This window comes from Panulirus ornatus, chromosome 25 (assembly GCF_036320965.1).
Source record: "Panulirus ornatus isolate Po-2019 chromosome 25, ASM3632096v1, whole genome shotgun sequence".
Lineage (NCBI taxonomy): Eukaryota > Metazoa > Arthropoda > Malacostraca > Decapoda > Palinuridae > Panulirus > Panulirus ornatus.
This window is the reverse complement of record NC_092248.1, coordinates 5,808,519-5,834,297: the sequence shown is the minus strand read 5'-3', so window position 1 is coordinate 5,834,297 and position 25,779 is coordinate 5,808,519. Positions and strand designations below refer to the sequence as shown.

Below are 25,779 nucleotides of genomic sequence, written 5' to 3'. Positions count from 1 at the left end.
GAGAGAGAGAGAGAGAGAGAGAGAGAGAGAGAGAGAGAGAGAATATATCCTCCTCTTCCATTTGTCCCACCTACTCTCTCTCTCTCTCTCTCCTGTAAACAACCCATTAAATAATTTTTTTCTCCCCTCCAAGACCTTAATGGTATTTTACTGATTATTAGCATCGTTAACCGGAGCCTCTGTTCCTTTTATCCGACCTGCGCCGTCGTGTTTATGGAGTATTACCCGCTGTGCCAGACCACACTGGATCCGGGCATGGTATAAGAGGCGCTTATATTTGGTTATAACTGTCAGCTGGAAGGTTGGATCATGATCCTCAAAGTGATGGTGCTCTGTGTCCTGGATTATCCCCACACCCTGGCAACGAGTCTGGGGGGGTGTATTGTGCCTGGGTGTAACGCTCCTACACCCTAGCGAGGGTTATGGAGGTGTATTGTGCTTAGGTGTAACGCATCTACACCCTAGCGAGGGTTATGGAGGTGTATTGTGCTTAGGTGTAACGAATCTACACCCTAGCGAGGGTTTTGGGGGTGTACTGTGCTTCTCTCTGTCCCCTAATACGAAGCTTCATCTCCAGTCGATCCATCGTGGTAATGGTTGGTGGGGTGGACGTCCTATTGCCTCTCTCTCTCTCTCTCTCTCTCTCTCTCTCTCTCTCTCTCTCTCTCTCTCTCTCTCTCTCTCTCTCCTTCCTTTCCATCAATCGTCTTCCGTCTTCAACCCTCTCACCTTGTCCAGTCTCACGCCGCTGATTCCAGTCTATGGCAAGCTCTCGTGTAGATGCAGTAAATGTTAGCCTCCCATATGAAACAAGAGGAGAAACGACCAAACTCAGGTGAGTACCACACACTAATGCTCCAATTCTCCAAGCGTCAGCAGCATTGCCACCAAGTTTCGCCACCGACTTTATCAGTTTTTCGCCTCTCCGTTCCTGCCTCTTGCCCCTTGCTCCAGTGAGGACGGTTTGTTGACGTGGAAGGCCACAAGCCGCTCCTGCACTGACGGCGAGGAGGAAGTAGGAAGCGACTGTGGTCAAGCCACTCCAGGCGGAGGCTCTTCGGGTTATTCTTCAGCGTTTTGCAAGTTTCTTCTTTTCGATCCATTCTTTTAGGAAAATACTGACGGTGTGGCAGACCTCTTCTCCTTCCAACAGGTAAGAGCTACTGGGGACATTTTTATCCTACGGTCATACACACGTTCAATACCATACAGGAGCCAATGGATCCATGACTGAGTGTAAGACTAAGAGAGAGAGAAAAAAAAAGGAATGATAATTCCAGGCTGATGTGGTTTCGGAATAAACAAAGAAGGGTTCACTCCATTGTAGTCTGGATTCTGAGAGTTAAAGGATACGTCAGACAGCCTCAGTTCAGTGGAAACGTCTGCCAGGAACTCTCCAATCTTGCCCTTAGGGGGCCGAGTTTGAAGGCTGCAACAAGATTACCGATGCTGTGGTAAATGCCAAATGTACCTAGCTAGCATTCTCTAGCCACAGTGAGTTGATGGGCAAAGTCTATCATCGCGATGGATGTAAAATGACGAGCAAGACGCGAATCTTCTTTTCTTTCGTATGGGCACCGTGCCACACAGACACACACACCTTGAGACAAACCCTGAGGAAAATATTGACCAAATACCTTGCACGCAAAGCCATTAGTAAGTGGGGGAAGATGAAATATGAATGGCTGTGTTTGTAGAGACTATTTTGAGTGTCACTGATAGAGGCAGAGCAACGTTGCGCAGCTGGTGAGATGAAAGCAGAGGGGTAGTAGGTCTCCAAGAGAAGCCAGGATTAATTAATGAGAGTGTCGGTAGGGGAGTGGAAGGAAGGAAGGGAGGGAGGGAGGGAGGGAGGGAGGGAACGCTGGCTATGGTGAACGTCAGGTGCAAGGTTGGTAAAGCGCTGACAATAGCGAGCGTCAGACACAGGATGTACGCAATATACAAGTACTTCTTGCATTAGGTATACGTCAGTGATGGTATTGCATGTTCGTCTGTGTGTAGGGGAAAAAAAAAGTGTAATCTTTGACCTCCCCCTGTAATGCTTAGGTCAGAGGTCATTGCTGTTCAGGGTGCATTGACAGTGGTGCAGTGATGGGAGTATAATGATTAGGGGTATAGCGATAATCTTGATAGCAATGATTAGATAATCAATAATCTCCATAAACTAATCATTTTCTTTACTATAATGTCCCCGTGCAGTACACTCGGGTGTTTGAACGTAAGAGAGAAGAGGACGAATATATTCTAATATAAAACCGATAAATATGAAAAAGAAAGACACTTAAGGATTAATTTGAGGTGTTGCAAAGTTGACGGAAGTTGCTGTGTGAAGTTTGGTGTAGAACAAGGGTGTTATTGTGGTTTATGTAAGCTCTCTTGGGGAAGTTTCCTGTTCTCTGATTACCATTTCAACACACACACACAAGACCTGTATATACTTAAGTTCGATTTTCTGTCGTTATACGCATGTATAACGACAGAAGCAGGGCTAGCGCGTAGCGCTCACCGCATGTTTTGCTTGATGGAAGATACTATACTATATACGCTGCTAGAGAGAGAGAGAGAGAGAGAGAGAGAGAGAGAGAGAGAGAGAGAGAGAGAGAGAGAGAGAGAGAGAGAGAGAGAGAGAGAGGAACGCGCCTTTCGCGTATCGAACATGATACGGAAACTGTTGAAGTAGGTCATTTATGTCCAGGCTCGCCTCGCTCACTACGAACTTTACATTACGAATATATTTGTTTCCCCTTTCAGGAGGGGAGAGAGAGAGAGAGAGAGAGAGAGAGAGAGAGAGAGAGAGAGAGAGAGAGAGAGAGAGAGAGAGAGAGAGAGAGAGAGAGGCCCTGTGATGGCACGTGACTGAGTGATAGATGTCCGTGGGGGGTAATTACCACGAACACACGTACACACACACACACACACCACTTTCGAACAGGTCGTCACTATGCCCCTTGAAATTACCCTATTACGTCTGGTTTCCAGCTAATTAAAATTCTCGGGCTAATTACCATTTCCCGCCCGAATCATTTTCTCACCAAACACACGACTCCAGCAAATTAAGGAGAGGAATTCCTTCAGGGAAAGGCAATCATCGCGCCTCCGAGTGTTCCATGGGGAAAATTCTTTCTTTCCCTCCTCCTCCTCCTTCTTCTTCTCCTCCCTCAACCTCAACACCTCCCCTTTTTCCTTTCCCGCCCGCCGATGTGGTGGAATCGAAGAAATTCCTCCGGAGGAAAAATGGGAGATCTTGATATATTTTCTATGACTATTTTCAGTCATTTGTCATCCAGGTGGCTCTAAAGGAATGGTCTCCTAGGATTTCTTATAGTTTTCTTTTTTTTGTCAACGAAAAAAAAAAGTGTGGAAATATGTCATTTTCTCTTGGATAAGATTAATTGTTGTTAGTGTAGCTTTTCTGGTACAAGTGGAGGGTTGTAGCCTTAAGATTGGCCAGGTGTGGAAGGCCATAGTCTGGAGACTGGCCAGGTGTGGAAGGCCATAGTCTGGAGACTGGCCAGGTGTGGAAGGTCATAGTCTGGAGACTGGCCAGTTGTGGAAGGCCATAGTCTGGAGACTGGCCAGGTGTGGAAGGCCATAGTCTGGAGACTGGCCAGGTGTGGAAGGCCATAGTCTGGAGACTGGCCAGGTGTGGAAGGCCATAGTCTGGAGACTGGCCTGGTGTGGAAGGCCATAGTCTGGAGACTGGCCAGATGTGGAAGGCCTTAGTCTGGAGACTGGCCAGGTGTGGAAGGCCATAGTCTGGAGACTGGCCAGGTGTGGAAGGCCATAGTCTGGAGACTGGCCTGGTGTGGAAGGCCATAGTCTGGAGACTGGCCAGATGTGGAAGGCAATAGTCTGGAGACTGGCCAGGTGTAAAAGGTCATAGTCTGGAGATTGGCCTGGTGTGGAAGGTCATAGTCTGGAGACTGGCCAGGTGTGGAAGGCCATAGTCTGGAGACTGGGCAGGTGTGGAAGGTCATAGTCTGGAGACTGGCCTGGTGTGGAAGGCCATAGTCTGGAGACTGGCCAGGTGTGGAAGGCCATAGTCTGGAGACTGGCTAATGTCCGCCATCATTATTCTTAACCAAATCTTGCCCTTATATTATCTCTTCTTTGTCCTTCAACTTCGTGTAACTTGTAACTCAACTGATCGTGTGTATCCTTCCCAGCGCTTCACATCTCATTTTCAAACTTGATTGTCTTATCTAAGTTGGAGGCTTCAGTCACGTAGAAAAGTCCACATCAAGGCCGGGCCTCAAGGGAAATACAGAGCGGATAATGAAAGGGAAAAAATGGGTGAAAGACGTGGAGGAAAAGTACTTACGAGTTTCTGAATAAGTGTTGCTTAAACATTTTCCACAGTTTAGTTCCTGCAGGCAGGTCTTCCCTGGTCACTGATGCGAACTCCGTCTTCCGCCAGAACTGAACAGCACCTGGTGCCGAGATGAGATCCAGGAGGACGTTGTCAACTCCAGCGTGGGCGTGGGCGTGGTGGTGGGCGGCAGCAACGGAGTCCCGATCCCGGAGGATGGAAGAAGCCCCAGGGACTGGCCGAAGATTAGACAGGAGCTGCAGTGGGCCTTCCCCGTCCACATCTACGGGTTCGCCTGCCTCTTCTTCATGTTGGCCTTCTACACCTTCTTCTCCATCCTTAACCTTAGGTAAGGACTCTCTCTCTCTCTCTCTCTCTCTCTCTCTCTCTCTCTCTCTCTCTCTCTCTCTCTCTCTCTCTCTCTCTCTCTCTCTCTCTCTCTGTGAAATAAAGCATTGATATTTTGCCGCCCAACAGCAGTTGTAATGTTTCGAAAGACCCCTTGGATGGTGAACGATGGTGTTGTATTGACCTGTTGTATTGTTGTTCTCTTCCAGGTCACAAATTTCCAACCGTCCATTCATGTCAACTATTAATGTATTCCTGTGCGTCTTGGGGGTGACCCGGGCTGCCTGCTTCCTCATTGACCCCTACACATTAGGTCAAGTGAGTTCCTGTTTTGTACTCGTTCAAGTCACATTTCTTTGTATCACTATGTTTGGTAGAGTGAGATGAGGTTTTGACCTGACTCCATGAGCTTTAGGTCAGGTTAGGCCATTTATCGTGGAGCCCAGGTCAAGTCGTATATCATAGATCTCAGGTTCGGTCAGGTCAGGTCAGGTCAGGTCATGCATCGTAGATCTCAGGTCAAGTAAGACCATAGGGTTAAGGTCAGGTCAGGTCACACATTGTAGATTTCAGGTCAAGTACATCCATGTAGTATAGAGGTCAGGTCAGGTCATATGTAATCGTGGATCTCAGACTAAAATAAGGTCATGATTCATAGAGCTCTGGTCAGGTATGGTCACAGGTCAGGCAGGTCACACATCGAACATCTCAGGTCAAGTAAAATAATCTATTATAAACCTCAGGTCACGTCAGGTCACGTCAGGTCACCCTGTTATACCCAATGATATGATGTTAAACGTAATATTAGACTTCCCAACAACTTTTTAATTAAAGGCCAAATTAGGTAATGCATATCATACACCACTAAATCGTACGTCAGGTAAGGTCAAGTGAGGTCGTACGTCATAATTACTTATCCAAATACGTCGGGCTAATTAAATTTCACAAACCAAAAGATTCCATTCATTTAAAAATGGTTCGCCTCTCCTCATCTCGTTGCCAAAAAATCTTAAACTAATTCGTAAAGACTGTAAGATTACGGGAATAAATGTTAAGGATTCATTTTACGTTACCATTTCGGCAACATTTTCCATCGAATGATGTGATCGGATTCCACACCACCGCCGAAGGAAACAGAAAGGAGTAAATTCCCTCCATTTGTTGCCTAGGAATTTTTGTCATGTTTTGTGCACTGTTTATCACGGAAAGTTGACGGTCGAAGCCAACACAGTTTGTAAAGTTTCTTATCATTTTCTTTTTCTTTCATTCTCATGCCTTGTTGCTGAGAAATTCTTATAGATACACACTTTTTTTTTTTTATCTATTTCTGAACTTTTTCTTTATATTTCCTCCACTCACTCTCTGGGTAGATATGTCAGGCTGTCTGTTGTTAGTCTGTCTGTCTTTTAACTCAAGTCCTTTCATTTCGGCAAGTCTCCAAACACGGGTGTCAACTGGCTTAAAGATTCTTAGAACTGATCATTCATAACTTGAGAATCGATTCTCAAACTCCTAACAACACAAGGCGCTTGGATGGCTCCAGACATATGAATCGTCCAGAGGGACGTCTTCAGATAATCAAACTATAAGAAAAGAGTTTTTGGACATTAAGATAACACGACGCCTCCCCTTGTCTTTATGATCCAGAGGTTTGTTGTTGAGGTGAGCTAAGGATCGAGTCTTTTGAGGTAAAAAAAAGGTCCCTTTGTTCGCTTGATCTCAGAGCCTCAGAGCGAGAGAGAGAGAGAGAGAAAAAAAAAAGAATATACAAAAGGATCTATAAATTGTCATTGATATTTTTATGGTCTTTGTTTGGTTCGAAGAGGTACCTTTCTTCCTGTGGTTCTGAGGGGGACGTCTGTGGGTGGTTTTCAAGGGGGAAACCTATCTGTGGTTCTGCAAGGGACTTCTGTTACATCTTTCTGAGAAGGACGTCCGTCTGTGGTTCTGAGGAGGACCTTTGTGTATGGTTTTCTGGGAAACTTTCCCTTCTTTGGTTCGCAGGGTAACTTCTGTACATGACTCCGAGGAAAGGTCAACCTCTATGTATGGACAAGAAAGAGAGTCGATTCTAGTGTAGCTGTGTATCATTTCCGCATGATCGACAATAGCCCCACCAACACAGCTATTCAAAGCCACCATGTTCTTCGAAAGAGAAAATTCCCAGATCAGGAGAACTCCAATTAGCGTAAGTAGTAATTTAATTAAGTCAGGTGCAGTGAATTAAGAGGATTATGTTCTATAAGCTTGAGGAGCAGTCCCAAGCCTTACCTTGAAACTAAGCTGAAGGAACAATCCCAAGCCTTGAGGCTAAGTTGAAGCAACAGTCCCCAAGCTTTACTTTGAAGCTGAGCTGAAGAAACAGTCCCAAGTTTTACCCAAAGGTTTAAGCTTATAGAAGAGTCTTAAGCTTTCCTTGATGCTAAACTTCAGTAAATATCCCAAGCCTTACCTTGAGGTTTAATTTGAAGATCTGAGATGCCCAAATATCCATACATACCTTGAAGATTTTTGTTCTAGATTTTCTTTTAAAGACAAGTAACTCATATCTCATAAAATCATCTCATACTGTAAGTCATCTAATGACTTTTTTCCCTAATCTGTGTTCTCGATACATACTGAAGCCCTCCTCCCACGTACGTATATATATATCAAAGATCTGCTGTTGCACGGGATGCAGAATGGCAACTCATTGGAACTTGGAGTGAGTTTGGGGGTGTTTCATTCACTTTGCCTCCCATCCTTCTGTGTCAGAGCCTGGGAGAAGCAGACTGGGAGACGGGACAATACAGGGTAATTAGGTCAGAGGAATGGTTCTGAAGAAGAAGGGTAATGGAACGGTTCTGAGTAGGGATAAAGGAATGTGGATCCGGAGGAGGAGATAATGGGATGACGTAGAAACAAGAACTTAGAGCCAGAGAAACTTATCAAAGAGCCCTCAACAGAATGTAGTAGGTGTAGGGGGTATTCCTCTTCTAGTATACTGCAGGAGGGAACTCTTTAAGGAACAAGTATACTGAAGAAGGAATTCTTTAAGGAACAATGTTCATGAAGTAATCTCACACTGCTGGTTTCATTAGTTCCTCCTCCCCCCAACGCTCCCCCATGTTAGAGCCGAAAGGTAGACAGAAGCTGACCTGTCGAAGCAAGGAATCCAGGGCCATTTTTCGATTCCCGGATGGGCTGTATAGGAAGTCTTGTTTTACAATCGTTTCCGTATTCATCGACAGACCGATAGATATCGCCAGGCAGACGGATTACTTCTGTACCTATAGAGGCATTCCTGCCTGTTGTCTGGGACCAGCAACCATGGACGGAGTGAAGAGATTAATTCGCTTGACAGGCGTCCCCATCTGCTGCCCAGGACCAACAGGTCTGGAGAGCGTTAGTGATTGCTTTATTGGACAGATATCTCCTTCTGCTGCTCAGGATCAGCAGCGCCCAGCGGACAGGCTGAATGAATACTTCCATAGACAGGCTTTCCCCGTCAGTTTCCCATGACGAGTAACAGTAGACAGGCTGAGGAAGATTACGTCTATAGACAGGTGTCCTTTTTATGCTGTCCAGAGCCATAAGGTAGTTTGCAGAGTTGAGAAACTGCCTCCGAGGCAACGCAGGAGCTGGGCGTGATGCTAGAGAGAAGAGGCAACATTGCCCATGCCTTTCAAGAGGGACCTGCCTGCTGTGAGGTCCCGCTCTTGAGGGACGTGGCCAACAGCTGCCACATATCAGTGGAGGATTGCCTCACACACGGTATCGGGAAGACAGACTGCACGGGTGTGCAGAGAGAGAGAGAGAGAGAGAGAGAGAGAGAGAGAGAGGGGGGGAAAGCAAAGGCGACCTGCCCTTTAAATGACCTTTGACCTGACTCTCTCTCTCTCTCTCTTACTCTCTCTCTCTCTCTCTTTCTCTCTCTCTCTGAGGGCCAGTGGTCCACGCCGCATGTCAGATACTTGTATTGTCTTTGATGACCGGCCGATATGATCAAAACCATCATTGTTGAGGTACACATTTTCCTGCTGGTGTAAAAGCATTGACAAGGGAGATTTTCAGACCAGCGGGCATTGACGTGGAGAGCAATTTGGCAACTTTGCCCACCAGCAACTGTTTCCCCCCCCCTCGCCATTTGTCTGTCCTAATTAGCCTGGCTGAAATGACCAGTCTAAAGATGGACCCCCAAAAAAAATATATGAACGTTTTGAACTTCCTTTTGTCACTTTGTTAAACGTTTTAAGGAAATGTTGTGTTTGGCAACGTTTGGTGATTCTCACTGACCCTGATATATATATATATATATATATATATATATATATATATATATATATATATATATATATATATATATATATATATATATATATGCCTCACCAGTTGTGTTGGTGACAATGAAGCACCAAACCATCAAATGAACTCAGTCCCCTATACCTGGTCTCTGGTACCTCAAACCTCCCCACCTCACGTAGGAACCCCCACCAGAAAACTCTGTAAAAAAGTCTTAACTTAAAGAGGTTCTCGTCGATATCCCGAGCTGGCTACAGCTACTGTAAATACCTATTCATTTACGAGCAGGAAACTTTCGTAAATTCATTTACCAGTGAATTTACCCTTATTTTCTCCAGTATTTAAATTATTCTGTAAATTCCCCTGTCAATGATTTATGGCTGATTCTATACATTCTCCTGCCAGAGATTTTTGTGGTTGTGGCTAGATATCGCCTCGGTACACTGAGGTTCGGGCGTGGGTTGTGGCTAGATATCCCTTCGGTACACTGAGGTTTGGGCGTGGGTTGTGGCTAGATATCCCCTTGGTACATTGAGGTTTGGGCGTGGGTTGTGGCTAGATATCCCCTTGGTACACTGAGGTTCGGGCGTGGGTTGTGGCTAGATATCCCCTCGGTACACTGAGGTTCGGGCGTGGGTTGTGAACCACAACACCGACTCGAGAGATAAGTCCTGGCAAACTTTGACATAATCAATAGTCAGGGTTAATGAGATTAAGGGAACTTTGGCATAAGGTGGCTAATCTCACTAGGTCGAAAGGGGCGCTTCGACCAGACCTGCAGGTGGGAGGAGAGGTCGTGGCGTGGGCATAACGAAAAACTGATGGTGTCTTTCTTGGTTGATGCCTGACACTGTCTTGCCTCCGCAGTGAGCTGGATGTTACTTAGTAAGGAAATACCTGAATACACTTGGGAAATACGTGCTTAACAATAAGACCTCAGTATCTAAAGTATCTTTAGATAATCTGGGGTTTATTCACTCATATATTAGGTATCTGTGACACACGTAGACGCTTGGATGTCCTTGTATCCGGAGTGAACATTTACTATAACCGAACTTATTCTTGTGTCACCGGATAAATGGGTCAGAAATGAGAATCATAAGATATAAGACATTCCAGACTTGCTATCACGGAAGGTACTGTATCCACAGCCAATCATATCTCTCGTATCGTTCTTAATGAACCAATCAAAACTATCATTGCCACTGTTATGGCAATTTGCTTAACGTATACTCCATCCATATTTACCTCATCAATAATTTTTCTTTAGATAATTAAGTTAATTTTACGTTATCGTATGTATTCTGTTTCCCCTAGTGACCATCCTTTGTATCCGTAGTCCATTGCGTTATACGCCTGAGAAACACAGCAATCAAGCCATTGCACTTGCTGATACATCAATATGGAGAGAGACGTCTTACATATTGTCAAAGGAGATGTTTATATCAAGCACTGAAGGCCGACCCGCCACTTTTCCCTCCCTCACTCACAGGCCAAGGCACTCACTCACATAAACATTGATCTCTCTTGGCGGAAGTATTTGATGAAGTGTGTTAAAGAACTCGACTATATCATAGCGCTTTTCCTATACGCTCATAAGCTATACGCATTTAAGATGGAGGTCAGCTATGTTGATACCTATAAGCTAAGTGGAGTTAGCCAGTGAGTAAGCTTTGTTGATACGCTATGTTGATGCCTATAAGCTAAGTGGAGTTAGCCAGTGAGTAAGCTTTGTTGATACGCTATGTTGATGCCTATAAGCTAAGTGGAGTTAGCCAGTGAGTAAGCTTTGTTGATACGCTATGTTGATGCCTATAAGCTAAGTGGAGTTAGCCAGTGAGTAAGCTTTGTTCATACGCTATGTTGATGCCCATAAGCTAAGTGGAGTTAGCCAGTGAGTAAGCTTTGTTGATACGCTATGTTGATACCTATAAGCTAAGTGAGTAAGCTTTGTTGATACCTTCAAGTTAACATGGTTTATTCAGGGAATTAGCTTTGTTAATACCTTCAGGATTACTCACGCTACTCATGGGTCAGCTTTGTTGATACCTGTCTCAACACTGACTCAGGTTACCCATCGTCTGAGACTTGGCTCCCAAAGACGTCTTGTCTCCCGTTTCATCTAACTTTGAGGGCCTTTTTTTTAGACTGTCTTTTAATAACTTTCTAGTGGCTTTGATGGGTCTTCTAGTGGCTTTAATGGGTCTTCTAGTGGCTTTAATGGGTCTTCTAGTGGCTTAAATGGTTTTCTAGTGGCTTTCATGGGTCTTCTAGTGGCTTAAATGGTTTTCTAGTGGCTTTCCTGTGTTTTCTAGTGGCTTTCATGGGTCTTCTAATTGATTTAATGGGTTTTCTAGTGGCTTTAATAGCTTTCTAGTGGTTTTAATGGATTTTCTAGTGGCTTCAATGGTTCTTCTAGTGGCTTTAATGGTTTTCTAGTGGCTTTAATGGATTTTCTAGTGGCTTCTAATGGCTTTCATGGCTTCCTAGTGGCTTTCATGTCTTTCTAATGGCGCTAATGGCTTTTTACCTGGCTTTAACGTCTTTTCAATTGGCATTACAATCAGTCTCATGAATTTCATTATTCATGTATTCATCTCGTCTTCCTTCATTCATTTACTTTCAGTTTCATTCCACACCCGCTCATCTTTCCCGCCTTGGCAGGATAGCGCCAGGATCAGGTGCCTGCCTGAGCCTTCGAAGAAAACGAAATCCTCACTTGTCTCCTTCTCCTGTTCCTTTCTCTGGAGAATTATAATACAGGAGGGGAGTATTTACAGCCTTCCCGGCTCCCGCCCCACTTTGTTGCGTGGGCAGGTTTCTCTCCCCTCTACACCCCATAAATAGAGATATAGTTAAATTCTTTGTTAGAATATGAATAGAAAAAGTTAAAATTGGCCATTGTGATATTCGTGCATTTAATCATGCCATCTCATAATTCATAATCAGATGCTGGAGATTAAAAATTCTAGCTCTTTGTAAAAGGTTGGTTAATCGTTGATGATTTAAGGTTGGTTAATCATTGTTAATTTAAGGTTGGTTAATCATTGTTGATTTAAAGCAGGTTAATTATTGGCTGGTTAATAATTGTTACTTTAAAATTAGTTAATCATTGATGATTCAAGGTTGGTTAATCATTGTTAATTTAAGGTTGGTTAATTATTGTTAATTCAAAGCTGGTTAATTATTGTTAATTTTAGGTTGGTTATTCATTGTTAATTTTAGGTTGGTTAATCACTGTTAATTCAAGGCTGGTTATTCATTGTTAATTTAAGGCTGGTTATTCATTATTAAGGCTGGTTATTCATTGTTAATTTAAGGCTGGTTAATCACTATTAATTCAAGGTTGGTTGATCATTGTTGATTTAAGGTCGGTTAATGACTGTTAATTTGTTAATTTAAGGTTGGTTAATCATTGTTAATTTAGTATTAGTTATTCCAGTTCTCTGAATTCCATTGTATTCTGGTTCAATGATTAATGTCCTTTGATGAGCGTGTAATCATTCCCAAAAGAATTCTAATGAAATTGCTATAATTTTTGATCAAAAGTATCCTTTCGTAGTTGTGATGACGTAACTAAATATAATCCAGCGATGGTATGATAATCTCTCACTAAATGTAATCTAATGTAGAAAGATAATCTCATATCTTATTACAGAAACCGATAATTGATTAATTACAGAAACCGATAATTGATTAATTACAGATACCGATAATTGATTAATTACAGAAACCGATAATTGATTAATTACAGAAACCGATAATTGATGAATTACAGAAACCGATAATTGATTAATTACAGAAACCGATAATTGATTAATTACAGAAAATGATAATTGATGAATTACAGATACAGATAATTGATTATGTTTCCCTTTTTTTTCAGAGACTTTATCTAATTCTGAATTTCAAAAACACTGTAACTGTGTGTGTGAAATGATAATTCCTTTTTTTGTATTCGTATTTTGTAATATTGAGGAGCCATGATTCTATCATACATCACCTGGAATTATGACAGTTTTAGATTACATTAAAGAGTGATACACTGATGAAAATCACCTTAATTATTAGTTATATTGATGATTATCAGTGATTATCAGTGCTGATAATTGGGATGAGAAATCAACTAAGTATTACGTCAAGAAAAATTATGTGGAAATGAGCACTTAAAATACATAAGGAACTTTTGGTTGATAACATAGTTTGCATGGATGAGAACCTAATGTGGATGATGAGTGTGGATGATCAAGTAGAACGGATGATATGTATTATATGATAACAGTGTGGATGATGATGTTTGTGGATGATATCACTGGACGAGTGACCTAGCATGGATGAGGACAGTGGATGATGATAGAGTGCGGATGACGGTAATGGATGATGACATAGTGCGGATGACGGATAGTGGATGACGATGTAGCGAAGGTAATGATACTGGATGACGAAACAGAGTGGATGATGAGAGTGGATGATGCTCCAACGTGGATGATAACAGTACATATTGACATAGTATGGATGATAAGAATGCGTCACAGTATGGATGGCATCACGGTACGCGCGCGCGCGCGAGCGCCGCCGTCGTCACACTCTGTAAGGCGTCACAGTATGGATGGCGTCACGATGCGCGCGCGAGCGTCGTCGCCGTCACATTCTGGAAGGCGTCACAGAGTGGATGGCGTCACGATGCGCGCGCGAGCGTCGTCGCCGTCACATTCTGGAAGGCGTCACAGACGGGATGGCGTCACGGGGGGGTGGGGGGGCCTCGTAACATCAATAGGTTTTCCAGACACGTGACACTGGGCGTGAGCCGCACATGTTACATGTCGATATTTGATAGCCTTCTGTGTCACCTGGCCTCCGTGTCTCGTACCTGAGAGAGAGAGAGAGAGAGAGAGAGAGAGAGAGAGAGAGAGAGAGAGAGAGAGAGAGAGAGAGAGAGAGAGAGAGAGAGAGAGAGAGAGGAGCTTACCGATTGGCTCGGGAAGTCCGGCTCACTTTTTGCTCCTCACCTACGAATCTATCCACCCCAAACCACTCAATTCCAAAACCACGTAACCACCCAGAGCCCACACTAACAGGTGATTCAATGACCCACCCACCCCCTCTCACCCTTATCCTCACATGGACAAAGGCCCTTCACCCACTAAACCCTCCCGTTACATCAAAGTCCCCTCTATTAGACAGGGAGAGCCTTAGCCTGAAACTCTCTCTCTCTCTCTCTCTCTCTCTCTCTCTCTCTCTCTCTCTCTCTCTCTCTCTCTCTCTCTCTCTCTCTCTCTCTCTCTACTTTACACACACACACACACACACACACGAAACTCTCTCTCTCTCTCTCTCTCCCTGTTTCTCTACTTCACACACACACACACACACACACACACACACGAAACTCTCTCTCACTCTCTCTCTCTCTCTCTCACTCTCTCCCATTATACCCAGGTTCCCTGGCAGAGGAGAAGGAGGAGGTAGCAGCACTTCCTCCACCATCATGCCCTTTATAAATAAATGTTTGCGCTGGGTGTGGGTTCGTCCTCCTCTGCTTCAGCCTAGCTGGTGTGTGGTGGTCTCTGTCTTCCCAGCTGGCTGCTCTAAAACCCTTAGCCTTGTGTTCTTGTGTTTTCTTTTTTCTTTCCAGGTGATGCCCGGGTTCCTGGGATCTGTCATGTGGGATGTGGGATATCCCTGCATCCTCTCAGCCTTCAGCCTCATCCAGCTCGCGTTCTCCCAGCTCACACAGGTGGGTCCTGAGACCAGCAGTGTTTTCTGAGGTCACGTATATATATATATGTAGTTTCCTATGACCTCATTAACCCCTAGGACATTTTCTCAGCTCATACGAGACGATATAGTCCACACATATCTCCTCCTAGCTCACCCTAGTTCATGGGATACATCCCAGTTCAGATGTCTCAGCTTTTCGTAAAAGTTCGAGTCCCGACGACCTATGTTCATCCTTGTCCTTCGGGTTAATATTTCACCGTCAGCTGGCTCCTGACGGAGTCTGCTGACGGTGGTGCGCCAGCGCTAGTGTGAGCTGGCCAAACCCAGATCACAAGAGTTAGGAGTTGGTTTGTCTGTTTTCACCAAATTTCAAGGTTTGGTAAATTCGATGTTTACTTCTCTTTCACATGGAACTTGTGGTGCGTCACCATCCCACACACACAGACACACACACACACACACACACACACACACACACACACACACACACACACACACACACGATAAACACCAATGTCGCTAATTTATTCACACATTCCTGCACCCCACATCTCTCCCCCTCACCCTTGACATACTTTTACATACACAACTAATTTACAAACAAGATGACTGCGTATGATACAAGGGCAGTAATAAATCCCTTAAAGTGCAAGTAAACTTTATATATATATATATATATATATATATATATATATATATATATATATATATATATATATATATATATATATATATATATATATAATGGAAAAGGTAGGAAAGCTTGTATAAAATCCGGGATGGTCCTATTCCCCTACAGATTATTCTTGTACTTTTACGAATAACCAGCTGGGTTTTGTGTTGTTTGTTGGTCAACAATTTGTTTTTGTTTGACGAACGTCAAGCCTGAATGCGTAAAGTTTCACTAACACCCAATCTGAATTCGTTAAGTTTTACGTACGTTCAACTTGAATTCATGAAATATTACAAGCGTCCAGCTTGAATTCGTCAAGTTTCACTAACACCCAAGCTGAATTCGTTACGTTTTACGTACGTTCAGGTTGAATTCGTTACGTTTTACGTACGTTCAGCTTGAATTCATGAAATATTACCAGCGTCCAGCTTGAATTCATAAAGTTTCACGTGCGTTCAGCTTGAATTCGTAAAGTTTCACGAACGTCCAGCTTGAATTCATAAAGTTTTACTTCCGTTCAGCCTGAATTCGTAAAGTTTCACGAACGTCCAGCTTGAATTCGTAAAGTTTCACGTACGTTCAGCTTGAATTCGTAAAGTTTCACGAACGTCCAGCTTGAATTCGTAAAGTTTTACGTACGTTCAGCCTGAATTCGTAAAGTTTCACGAACGTCCAGCTTGAATTCGTAAAGTTTTACGTACGTTCAGCTTGAATTCGTAAAGTTTCACGAACGTGCAGCTTGTCTGTCAGCCTCTGTAATGATACGTCACTAGGGTGACTACGACATGAGAGCTGGTGGTCTGTGTAGGGCTTGTGATCAGACAGTCAAGGCTTGTTAACAGCCAATCAGGGCTTGTTAGCAGAAGGGCAAGGCTTGTTAACAGCCAGTCAGGGCTTGTTAGCAGCAGGCCAAGGCTTGTTAACCGCCAGTCAAGGCTTGTTGATAGCCGGTCAAGACTTGTGATCAGCAGGTCAAGGCTTGTTAAAGCCAGTCAAGGCTTGTTAACAGCAGGTCAAGGCTTGTTAACAGCCAATCCAGGCTTGTTAACAGCCGGTCAAGACTTGTAACCCCTGAGTCAAGACTTATGATCAGCCTCTCTGGGTTCATGACCAGCAGTCGTACTCAAGGGTCGTCAAGTCGTTCTCCAGAGGTTAAGAACCAGTCGTGAGGGTCGTGTGGTATTGTGTCTCATTCTTGAGAGAGAGAGAAAGAAAGAAGAATAAAAAGGTACATAACAATCTGTTATCTCCCCTCTTCCTCCAAAGTTCAGCCTCTCTCTCCCTCTCTCTCTCTCTCTCTCTCTCTCCTCCTGAAGTCAGGGGAGAGAGAGAGAGAGAGAGAGAGAGAGAGAGAGAGAGAGAGAGAGAGAGAGAGAGAGAGAGAGAGAGCGGGGGGGGGCACGTCTTTAGAAAATGCTGTGATATCAATTGCAGTCCAGGTAGTAGCCTGGAGCAGGTGCGTCTCATTTTCAAAGCGTCTGTCTCCGTTGGGGCCACTACCAGACGTCCTCGCTCTCTCCCCTGCCTCAGAGGCACTTATGTATGTATATATATATATATATATATATATATATATATATATATATATATATATATATATATAGGTTTCGACAGACAGTTCTCTGGTTGAGACACTTTTAAGTAACTTTCGTTTAAATTCGGTCATACATGGGCATAAGTATAGAGTGGAGACAGCACAGCGTCGAGCTACCAATAGTATTCCCGGCTGAGAAACAAATGCTATGAGAGCTGACCGAAGACGAGGTTAAGAGATCTAACACAGGTGTTCAATATCATTATAAGTCTTCGATACTTTCGATCAAATGAGCTGCTTAGGGTTAGCTTCGTCTGATTCCACTCGTAGTATATGAACATATTCATAAACTCGTAGGCAAACGTTTTGCCTCGAATGAGGCGAAAGAATATCTAACAGGAATGTAAACGTATGGGATCATATACCAATCTGAGTAATTGAAAGCAATATCAAAGATACATTTGATCACAGAACTTGATGAATATATTTTGCTTCAAATCCACGACTAACATTATCTTCGCCTCTTTAGGTACACATAAAGTTTACAAATCTTCCTCTGGAGAAGAAAATGTCTAATGATTCTCTCTTCCTACCACATTAAGGCGTGAGTGTTTTGTTTTCCTCCACCATCGCAGACAGCCTTGTTATGACCCATCGGTCTGTTGCTGTTTGAACATATTTGATGGTGGTAGGAGAGTAATCCTCGACCTTCTACTGCATCTAACCAGCCAGCATCCACGGTTCCTTACTGGGGTCGATCTGGGAGTGGCTATTTTTGAAGCCTTTATGGCTCCCACATAAAATCCCTCTCCCAGGCCTCTTTTATGTAGCGGAGTTAGCATTTTGTGGGAACTTTAGGGCGCCTCTCAGGGGCCTTCTTAGACAGCTTCAGACGTCCCTATTGGGTTTGGCCCGTTGGTGGAGTCTTCGTAGCCCCGAAGGGTACGTACCAACGGGTGGAGACCACAAGGGGTAGCCACGGTGTCTTGGCTGGTGATGGGACCACTTTAGTCCTCCCTAAGGCGGTCTTGGGCAGTGAGATGGGACCGTGATAGGCCCAAGGCCCTAGGGGAAGGGGTCTTGCCTGAGAGTTGTTTATTCGTGTGTGTGAGTGAGTCCTTCTTGGTCCTGATTTGCAGGGGGGTCCATCCTGGTTGTGGACCCCTTCCAGTGGGCCTTAGGGGGGTTCCTCCCTGGCAAAGGGGCCCCCGACTTTGTATAGATTCACAAGGATTTTACGACACCTCTTCAATAGTAGTTACGGAAATTTCGTTTTTCTTAGCAGTTCTTTATTTCTTACTACGAAGTTGGGAAAGTGTTTCCTGAACACAGAGGTATAGGAGTGTATGGTGCAAGGCTGAGCTGGAACACAAAGTTGACCTCCACAACAAGGTTATCTTAGTGAAAAAAGAAAAGTCGATTTAGAACACATATTTGACTTGGAATAATACTAGGGGTAGAGCTGGAGCTCAGTTGACCTGGAACAAGGTTGACCCGGGATCTGATTGATCTGGAACACAAGGTTGACCTTAAGCAAATGGATGACCTAAAATAGTGATAATTATAAGACCCACTTTATATCATAAAGGTTCGTCTGTATCTTGTTCTTTTAGGTTATTAATTTTTATTCTGTTTTCATTAATTCCTTTACCTCACACTGTGTTCTGGAATATGGACACATCTTTTGGTGATTTGGAAGGATCTTTATCTTTCGTAAATAATTCAATATGATAATTCATTTACGAATCTATTTCATAGAAAGATGGTGCCTCTGTTTTCGTACTTACACAATATTCTGGAGGTTTTATTGTATAGATTAAAAATGTATGATAGTTTCTTCAGTAACTTAAATTATCATTATAGATTAACAAAAGAGATGATAGTTGAGATCATAATTTCTGTCCGAAATGCAAAGCATTCGCTGTAAAAACTGGTCGCTAGTCGCTGGTTCGCCCCTAGGGGGACCGTCCGTCGTCGGCTGTCGACCTTGCTGGCGAACCAGCGACTGTCAAAAGGGTAAGCAAGCAATCGTTGTACACGCCGATCGATGCCAGTTAGAACCGGGACGTGGGAGTGGACCACTGGGACGAAGGAATGAGTCGCCAGGACGGGTCACGAGGGTGAAGGAATGGGTTGAAGGGACAACGGAACGGGTCAAAGGGACAAGAGGGAAGGAATGGATTATTTGCTATCCTTGCTCAACCTCACCCACCCCACGTCGCTCCTCACCATACTCGCTGCATTGGTACCTCTCCAGTCAAAACGTTGTGTACATACAGTCTGCATAAATCAGGTTGCAGAGAGGGACTTCCTTCCTCCCATACTGCTGAGTGTATATCTATCTAACTATCTATCTATCTATGCATGAGTAAAGGCATAATACATATGTACAACGTTAAGAGACGGGGCAACACGAGTGTATTTCTTTCTCCTCGTAATTTACATAATCACACACACACACACACACACACACACACACCCACCCACCCAACCAAACACAAACACACACACCCACCCAACCTCACACACACACACACACATACACAAACACACACCCACACACACACACACATGTAGGCGTTTCATTTCTCTTCCATTCAGCACAATAAAAGCTGCCAGACTGGGGCTCCCTGTGCTTTTCCATGACAGTACCACCAACGCTCAATAGAGAGGACCTGGCTCCTCCCTACCATGACAGCAACGTATTTGGCAAAAAAAAAAATGAAGGGAGGAAACGTTTTGTATTTGTTCCGTGGAATCTAAACCCATTGGAGGGAGTGTTGCCTGTTGGTCTCCCGGGATTATAAAGGTTTGGAATAGACGATTTGATATTACTGAACACCCATCATCCCTTATACTGTATGATGAAGAGAGTGTGTCAATTCCTTTCCTGTTATGGGAAGGGGACACCATGAATTTGGAATATTACCACGCCCTACCATGGTGCCATATTGAGCTTCGTCAATGATCACATCATGACATGTAGTTTCCTGCCTCCATTTTGGGGCAACACGGGCGTATATCCCCCCAACCCCCCACCCTCAACCCGGCATTCAAGACTAAATCATCATTCAAGTCTTGGGGCGTCGCAAGCATCCCCAAAGAACAAGAGACAGCAGGTGCTCTAGAGAGAGAGAGAAAAAAACAAAATTGATTCCAATACCATTTCTGCTGCGATGTAGACACAAGAACTGCATATTGCTTGGAGAGAAAGCAACGGGGTGTGGGGAAATTTACCGTGGGGGCTACCTCAGGTGTTGCGGAGGTGGGTGTTGGGGGGTGGGGAGGGGGTAGGAGTAGAGATGAGGGCGAAAGAAGGGAGGAAAATGAAGGAACAGAGAATGTAAGTGTAAACAATGGATAGGAAGAGAGTCGAGTTTAGAGCAATTTGGCTGGACACGATCATCCATTGAGTCTTGGATGATTCTTATCCTTCCCACGGATAATTCCTCTCTCCCCCCATTGGACAAGGATGGATAAATCCCTCTCCCTCACGGATAAGGATGGATAATCCCTCTCACCTACGGACGAGGACGGACAATCCCTCTCCTCCCCCACGGACGAGGACGGACAATCCCTCTCCTCCCCCACGGACGAGGACGGACAATCCCTCTCCTCCCCACGAACGAGGACGGATAACTCCCTCTTCCTCCATGAACGACACCGTATAATCCCTCTCTCCTACGGGGGACGCCAGATAATCCCTCTCTGTCTGAACGAAGCTGGAAAATCCCTCTTAAGTTCAACGCAAGGGGTATCATGTCATCACCTCCATGATATCAACATGCAAACTTACAATGCCTGCAGTTAGCTGCTCGCACATGTACAATGGTCCTTAGCTTCCTAGCTTAGCGGTGGGGGTTCTCATCTTTATATCTACGCTTCAGTACTTTTAGCTTTCTACTTTAGCGTCTTCATCGTCTTTAGCTTTCTATCTTAATTTTCTTACCCTAGCATTACCCACCTCAGCTTTTCGCACCATAGCACTAATGTCCTTAGCTTGTCAGTTGCGCTTCATCATACTAAGCTTTATGACAAAGTTTGATTAAGCTTTCAGCCATGGCACTAATATTCTTAAGCTTCTGCTGTATATACTATAGCACAGCTATTGTACCAGGAGTATCTCTAGTAGGTGTCTGCTATAGCTCCCTTATTCTTAAGCTTTCTGTCGAATCGCAATGGTACCTTAGCTTTTGAATATATTTCATAGCTCCACCATCCGAAACTCCTATAGCCAGTTGCTATATGCTATAGTATCAGTCTAGCATTATTCACCAAAGCTCAATACATATCTAATGAAAAAGATGGTGATGTATGGGCACTATGGAGGATTCATCTGTAAAATAGGATGATGTAGTCTCAACGAAGGAGATATGACTGTAGGCTCGAACAGACATCGCCCGGCCGATGCTGTAAACGAAGGTGATGTAGGTATGAGAGGAGACCAGTTGTAAATGACTGTGATGTAGGTATGAGAAGACACCAGTTGTAAATGACTGTGACGCAGGTTCAATAGAAGGACGGCAGTTGTAAAAAAACATGTGATGTTGGCCCAGCAGAAAGAACCCAGTTGTAAAAGATCTACATAGACTCAATAGAGAAAGAGACTCTTAAGTTTTGAGAGACAGAGAGAGGTTCACTAGAGAGAGACACCCCAAGTTGTGAGAGATTAGGATGAAGTCTCGACAAAGGGGAACCAGCCTAGCCAAAATCCATGAAAAGTTTTGGACTGAGGTTTACAATAATCCGAAAGGGAGAGAAAGAGAAGAAACAAGCAAAAGTACAGGGAATTATCTCAAAGATACGAAACAAAGGTGTACGAAAAAAGGGTATATATATATATATATATATATATATATATATATATATATATATATATATATATATATATATATATATATATATATATATATATATATATATATATATATATATATATATATGGAAATAGACCCCACATATATAGAGGAGAGTGGTTGAAAATAGGAAGAGGTTAAGCGAGGAGAGAGAGAGAGAGAGAGAGAGAGAGAGAGAGGCCAATTTACAAATGATAGGAAGATGGTTACCTTCACCTTGAAGTACAGAAAAACGTGATTAAGAAAAAAAAAAAAGGATTTAGGTAGTTAAGTAAAAGATGTTTAAAAAACAAAAACAAAAAAGACAGATTATATATGGGAGATAGATCGATGGTCCCACACAAGCGAAGTACAGATAACAGGTGATAACACATGATAACGATGTACTATCAGTTAATATCACACCAACGGTTTGCCATGGCGCAAACCGTGTTTGGTTTACACCCTTGGTAACCACACACACACACACACACACACACACACTCTACTATGCAGAATGACACTCCAGAAACACCTCTTATAACACACTCACTCGACACATATAGTCCTAAAACGCACTCATATATTAAACCATGTACTCAAGCATCACACTCATGAAATACACCACTGTAGTACACATGTGCTCTGTACATATAGCTTAGGTTAGCTGGCTGATCTCAAGATATATGGACCAGTGGGTTACATGTACAGCTCTTAACATATATTTAAAATCTAAGGAAAGAGACTTTATAAATTTTGAAATACTGTGTAACGTTGCACAGGGTACAGAACTGATATATGAAGTCCAGATGGAGTGTTGGGTTAGATTTAGAGTCTTATCTTTGCGTCTTAAAAGGTCAGGTCAAAGGTCGTGCCTTTAATCTCCAAAGGGTCGTGAATTTCCTGCTCAAGACTCGTATGATCGGACGCATGGCTTTACCCTAGCTAGTGTTCAACGATCATATCGTCTTGTTCAAGGGTCGCACCGTCGTGTTCAAGGGTCGCACCGTCGTGTTCAAGGGTCGCACCGTCGTGTTCAAGGGTCGCACCGTCGTGTTCAAGGGTCGTACCGCTGTGTTAAGGGTCGTTTAAGGGCCAGGTGAGGATATTCCCTTAAAGGCCCAGTCTTCTGTTCTTAACGCTACCTCTCTAACGCGGGAAATGGCGAATAGTTTGAAAGAAAGAAAAAGAAATATATATTCCTATGAGTCTACGGGGAAATGAAACACGATAAGTTCCCGAGTGCACTTTCGTGTCATAATCACATCATCCGAGGAGATACAAGAAAGAAATATAACACTCAGTTCATATGCAAGAAATACTTACAAAAGAGAAAAAAGATAGTTCAAGAAAACTATCGTGGGAGCAACAGAGAGTTGCCAAACGGCGCAAAATACGAGTTGAGCAAGTCGCTAGCCTGATAGTGAGAGACAGAAAGTATTCTACGTCACCGAGGCGGCTAATCCAATCAGCTCGACGCACCAAATTGAATTACGGTTAATGAAATGATATGGAAATAATGACATCAGAGCCAACATTCTTGATTGTGCTTGGGTGTCGAAGCCATTGACCAAAAAAAAAAGCTCTGTTAAGGGATATATTGAACCATTGGAACACACCTAATTCTCTTGAAAGGTGCTTTAAAGGCATTTAAAAACTATGACATCTACCTTATTGAATATTCAAAGATCGAGTTAGTCACCAATCACTGAGAGGGAAAAAAAAGTATTTGAAGATCTTTAAGTCAAAGTTTTTTTTTTATCCAATCATTCTTTTTTTTGCTAATGACACACCGTGGTATTTGCATATCAAAGGAGTTGGTACATAGGTGGGGGTATTTTGTAATTGTATTATGTAATGGTAGGCTATTATGTAATATACAACAGTTGGACAGAGATATTTTCAACTGGGAAAGTAAACATGGACTATATCATGAATAGATGATAAGCCTTCACTAAAATGTTTTGCTATATGATCGTATATAGTATTTTTCATATACCCAGCCTGTGTGACAGCAAAGGGCTGCTCGTTTGATATATATATATATATATATATATATATATATATATATATATATATATATATGTATATTGCCACGTTGATATAAACTTTATCTATATAATAATCTTTCCCCTTTCATACATCTTGCACATTTAGGATAATTCATACTTCATTCATGTATCCATTATGAGTATAACATGTATTCAAAGGAGTTCTTTAACAACTAAGTCATTTTTTTTTTTTATATCCAGTGAGTGAAGTTGCCAATTTGTCCCGTAATGACCTAACTGTGTGGAGCGAGGAGGGGGTTGTACACCAGTGGGGCCCCGTGTATTGTTCACACACACACACACACACACACATACACACACACACATACACACACACATACATCCTTGCTTATTCAGGGTTTGTGTGTGTGTGTGTGTGTGTGTGTGTGTGTGTGTGTGTGTGTGTGAGTGTGTTTTCATTTGTTTACTTCCATATAGACACACAAACGAAAAATAGTAAACAGCATTTAGAGTAAGGTTATTTCAATGACTTTCGTCTCTGAACAGCTTTCTGAATGTTAGTTCTGAAAACCATTCTCCAAAGTTGGTCAAAAACTACTCTATATAAGAGGCCATCCAGTCGGTGTCTTCTCTAATTACATCTGGAAAAAAAAAAGTAATCCTCTGTCAAGTTATGGCAAAGATTACATTTAAAAAAAAGGATGCTAAAACCAAGCCCTTATGACGCATTTAAGTCCAGAGATGCAGGCGAATATGAGGATACAAATTTGGACATTCTCGTTTCTAGCCCAAGAAAAGAGAGAAAAAAAGAAATTGATTGCAGTAATGTGTAGAATTTTGAGTAAAGTTTTTCCCTATTGGTCTTCTTGCGCAAACTGTAACCTGAGGTCAGTGTTTGGGGTCGCTTAGGGTGATTAATCAAGGGCGTGGCCCTTTATCCCTTACTTCTCCCTCCTGAAATTATGATCCTTCATTACTGATACTGATGTGTACCTTCTTCTTATGCATTTTAGTGTGTATACTTTTTCTGATCATGCTAACTCATCCTTCGTGCCTTCACTGCTCATATTCTCAGTGTGTAACAAAACCCACATCAATCACATTAGTCGTTTCTTTACGTATTTCACCTACATTCGCCCTCATGCTCCATTTCCAAACCACATTTCCCCACCATACGTGGGAAAGATCCATATCCCCCACTCACGTTCCACCTTCTCCCGTTCCTTCAGCCTCTCTTCCACCGAAATTGATTTTGTCTCCACCACGCGAACCAGACTCATTAACTTCAGGGGGGGAAAAAATTGCCTCTCTAATTTGCATATTACGCACCAGGGAATGGTTCATCACTCCTGGCTCCACACTGTCTGTCATACGGCTGGGACAAAGACCTAAGGACCAGGAGGGAAGACGACGTCAGTCCTGTAATTCAAAGTAATCACTAAGGTAATCAGTAATTCAAAGTAATCACCAAAGTAATCAGTAATTCAAAGTAATTAGTTATGCGGGTCCTACGCATAACTAATCACGTAACACAATAAAAAAAGAAAAAAAGAAAAGCACTCAACTCCCTCATTTTGAGTTGGAGACCAAGGCATCCCCCCTAAGAAAAAAATTCGTTCATTTTCGAATTAATATCTTGGGAGATCAAGTAAGGGTTACCCACGGGCTTATGGCGCATCCTGCTGGGCAGCATTTCTATAAGGCTATTGTGTTGTCGTTGTGTAAGCCAAGCCAGGAGTGAGAGCTTAACGCCAGCCCTCCGTAAGTCGCCTTAAGCCCCCCCCACCACAAAACCGGAATTGGGCCAGCGATACACGTGAGTCTGTCCCACACATCCACCACACTGGGATATCATAAGAGAAAAATTTGAAAGTCGTCTTCTACCTCTGTCGAGCTGTTGATGAACTGCCACCCAAGGCTTGTTGCGTCTGGTTTGAGGATGGGGGAAGGGGGGTTCAGGGTAGATAACAAGAGAGAGAGAGAGAGAGAGAGAGAGAGAGAGAGAGAGAGAGAGAGAGAGAGAGAGAGAGAGAGAGAGAGAGAGAGAGAGAGAGATCGTGCTC

General features: G+C 43.2%; 1 protein-coding gene across 1 annotated transcript in view; it reads left to right on the top strand.

Annotated features, from left to right (window-relative positions):
• LOC139757204 (uncharacterized) overlaps window positions 1-25,779 on the top strand; it is a 119,553-nt gene that overhangs the window by 70,756 nt on the left and 23,018 nt on the right. The window contains 3 exon segments of the mRNA XM_071677359.1: window positions 4,421-4,661; window positions 4,870-4,978; window positions 14,577-14,678. Of these exon segments, the coding sequence (XP_071533460.1) occupies window positions 4,421-4,661; window positions 4,870-4,978; window positions 14,577-14,678 (452 nt within the window).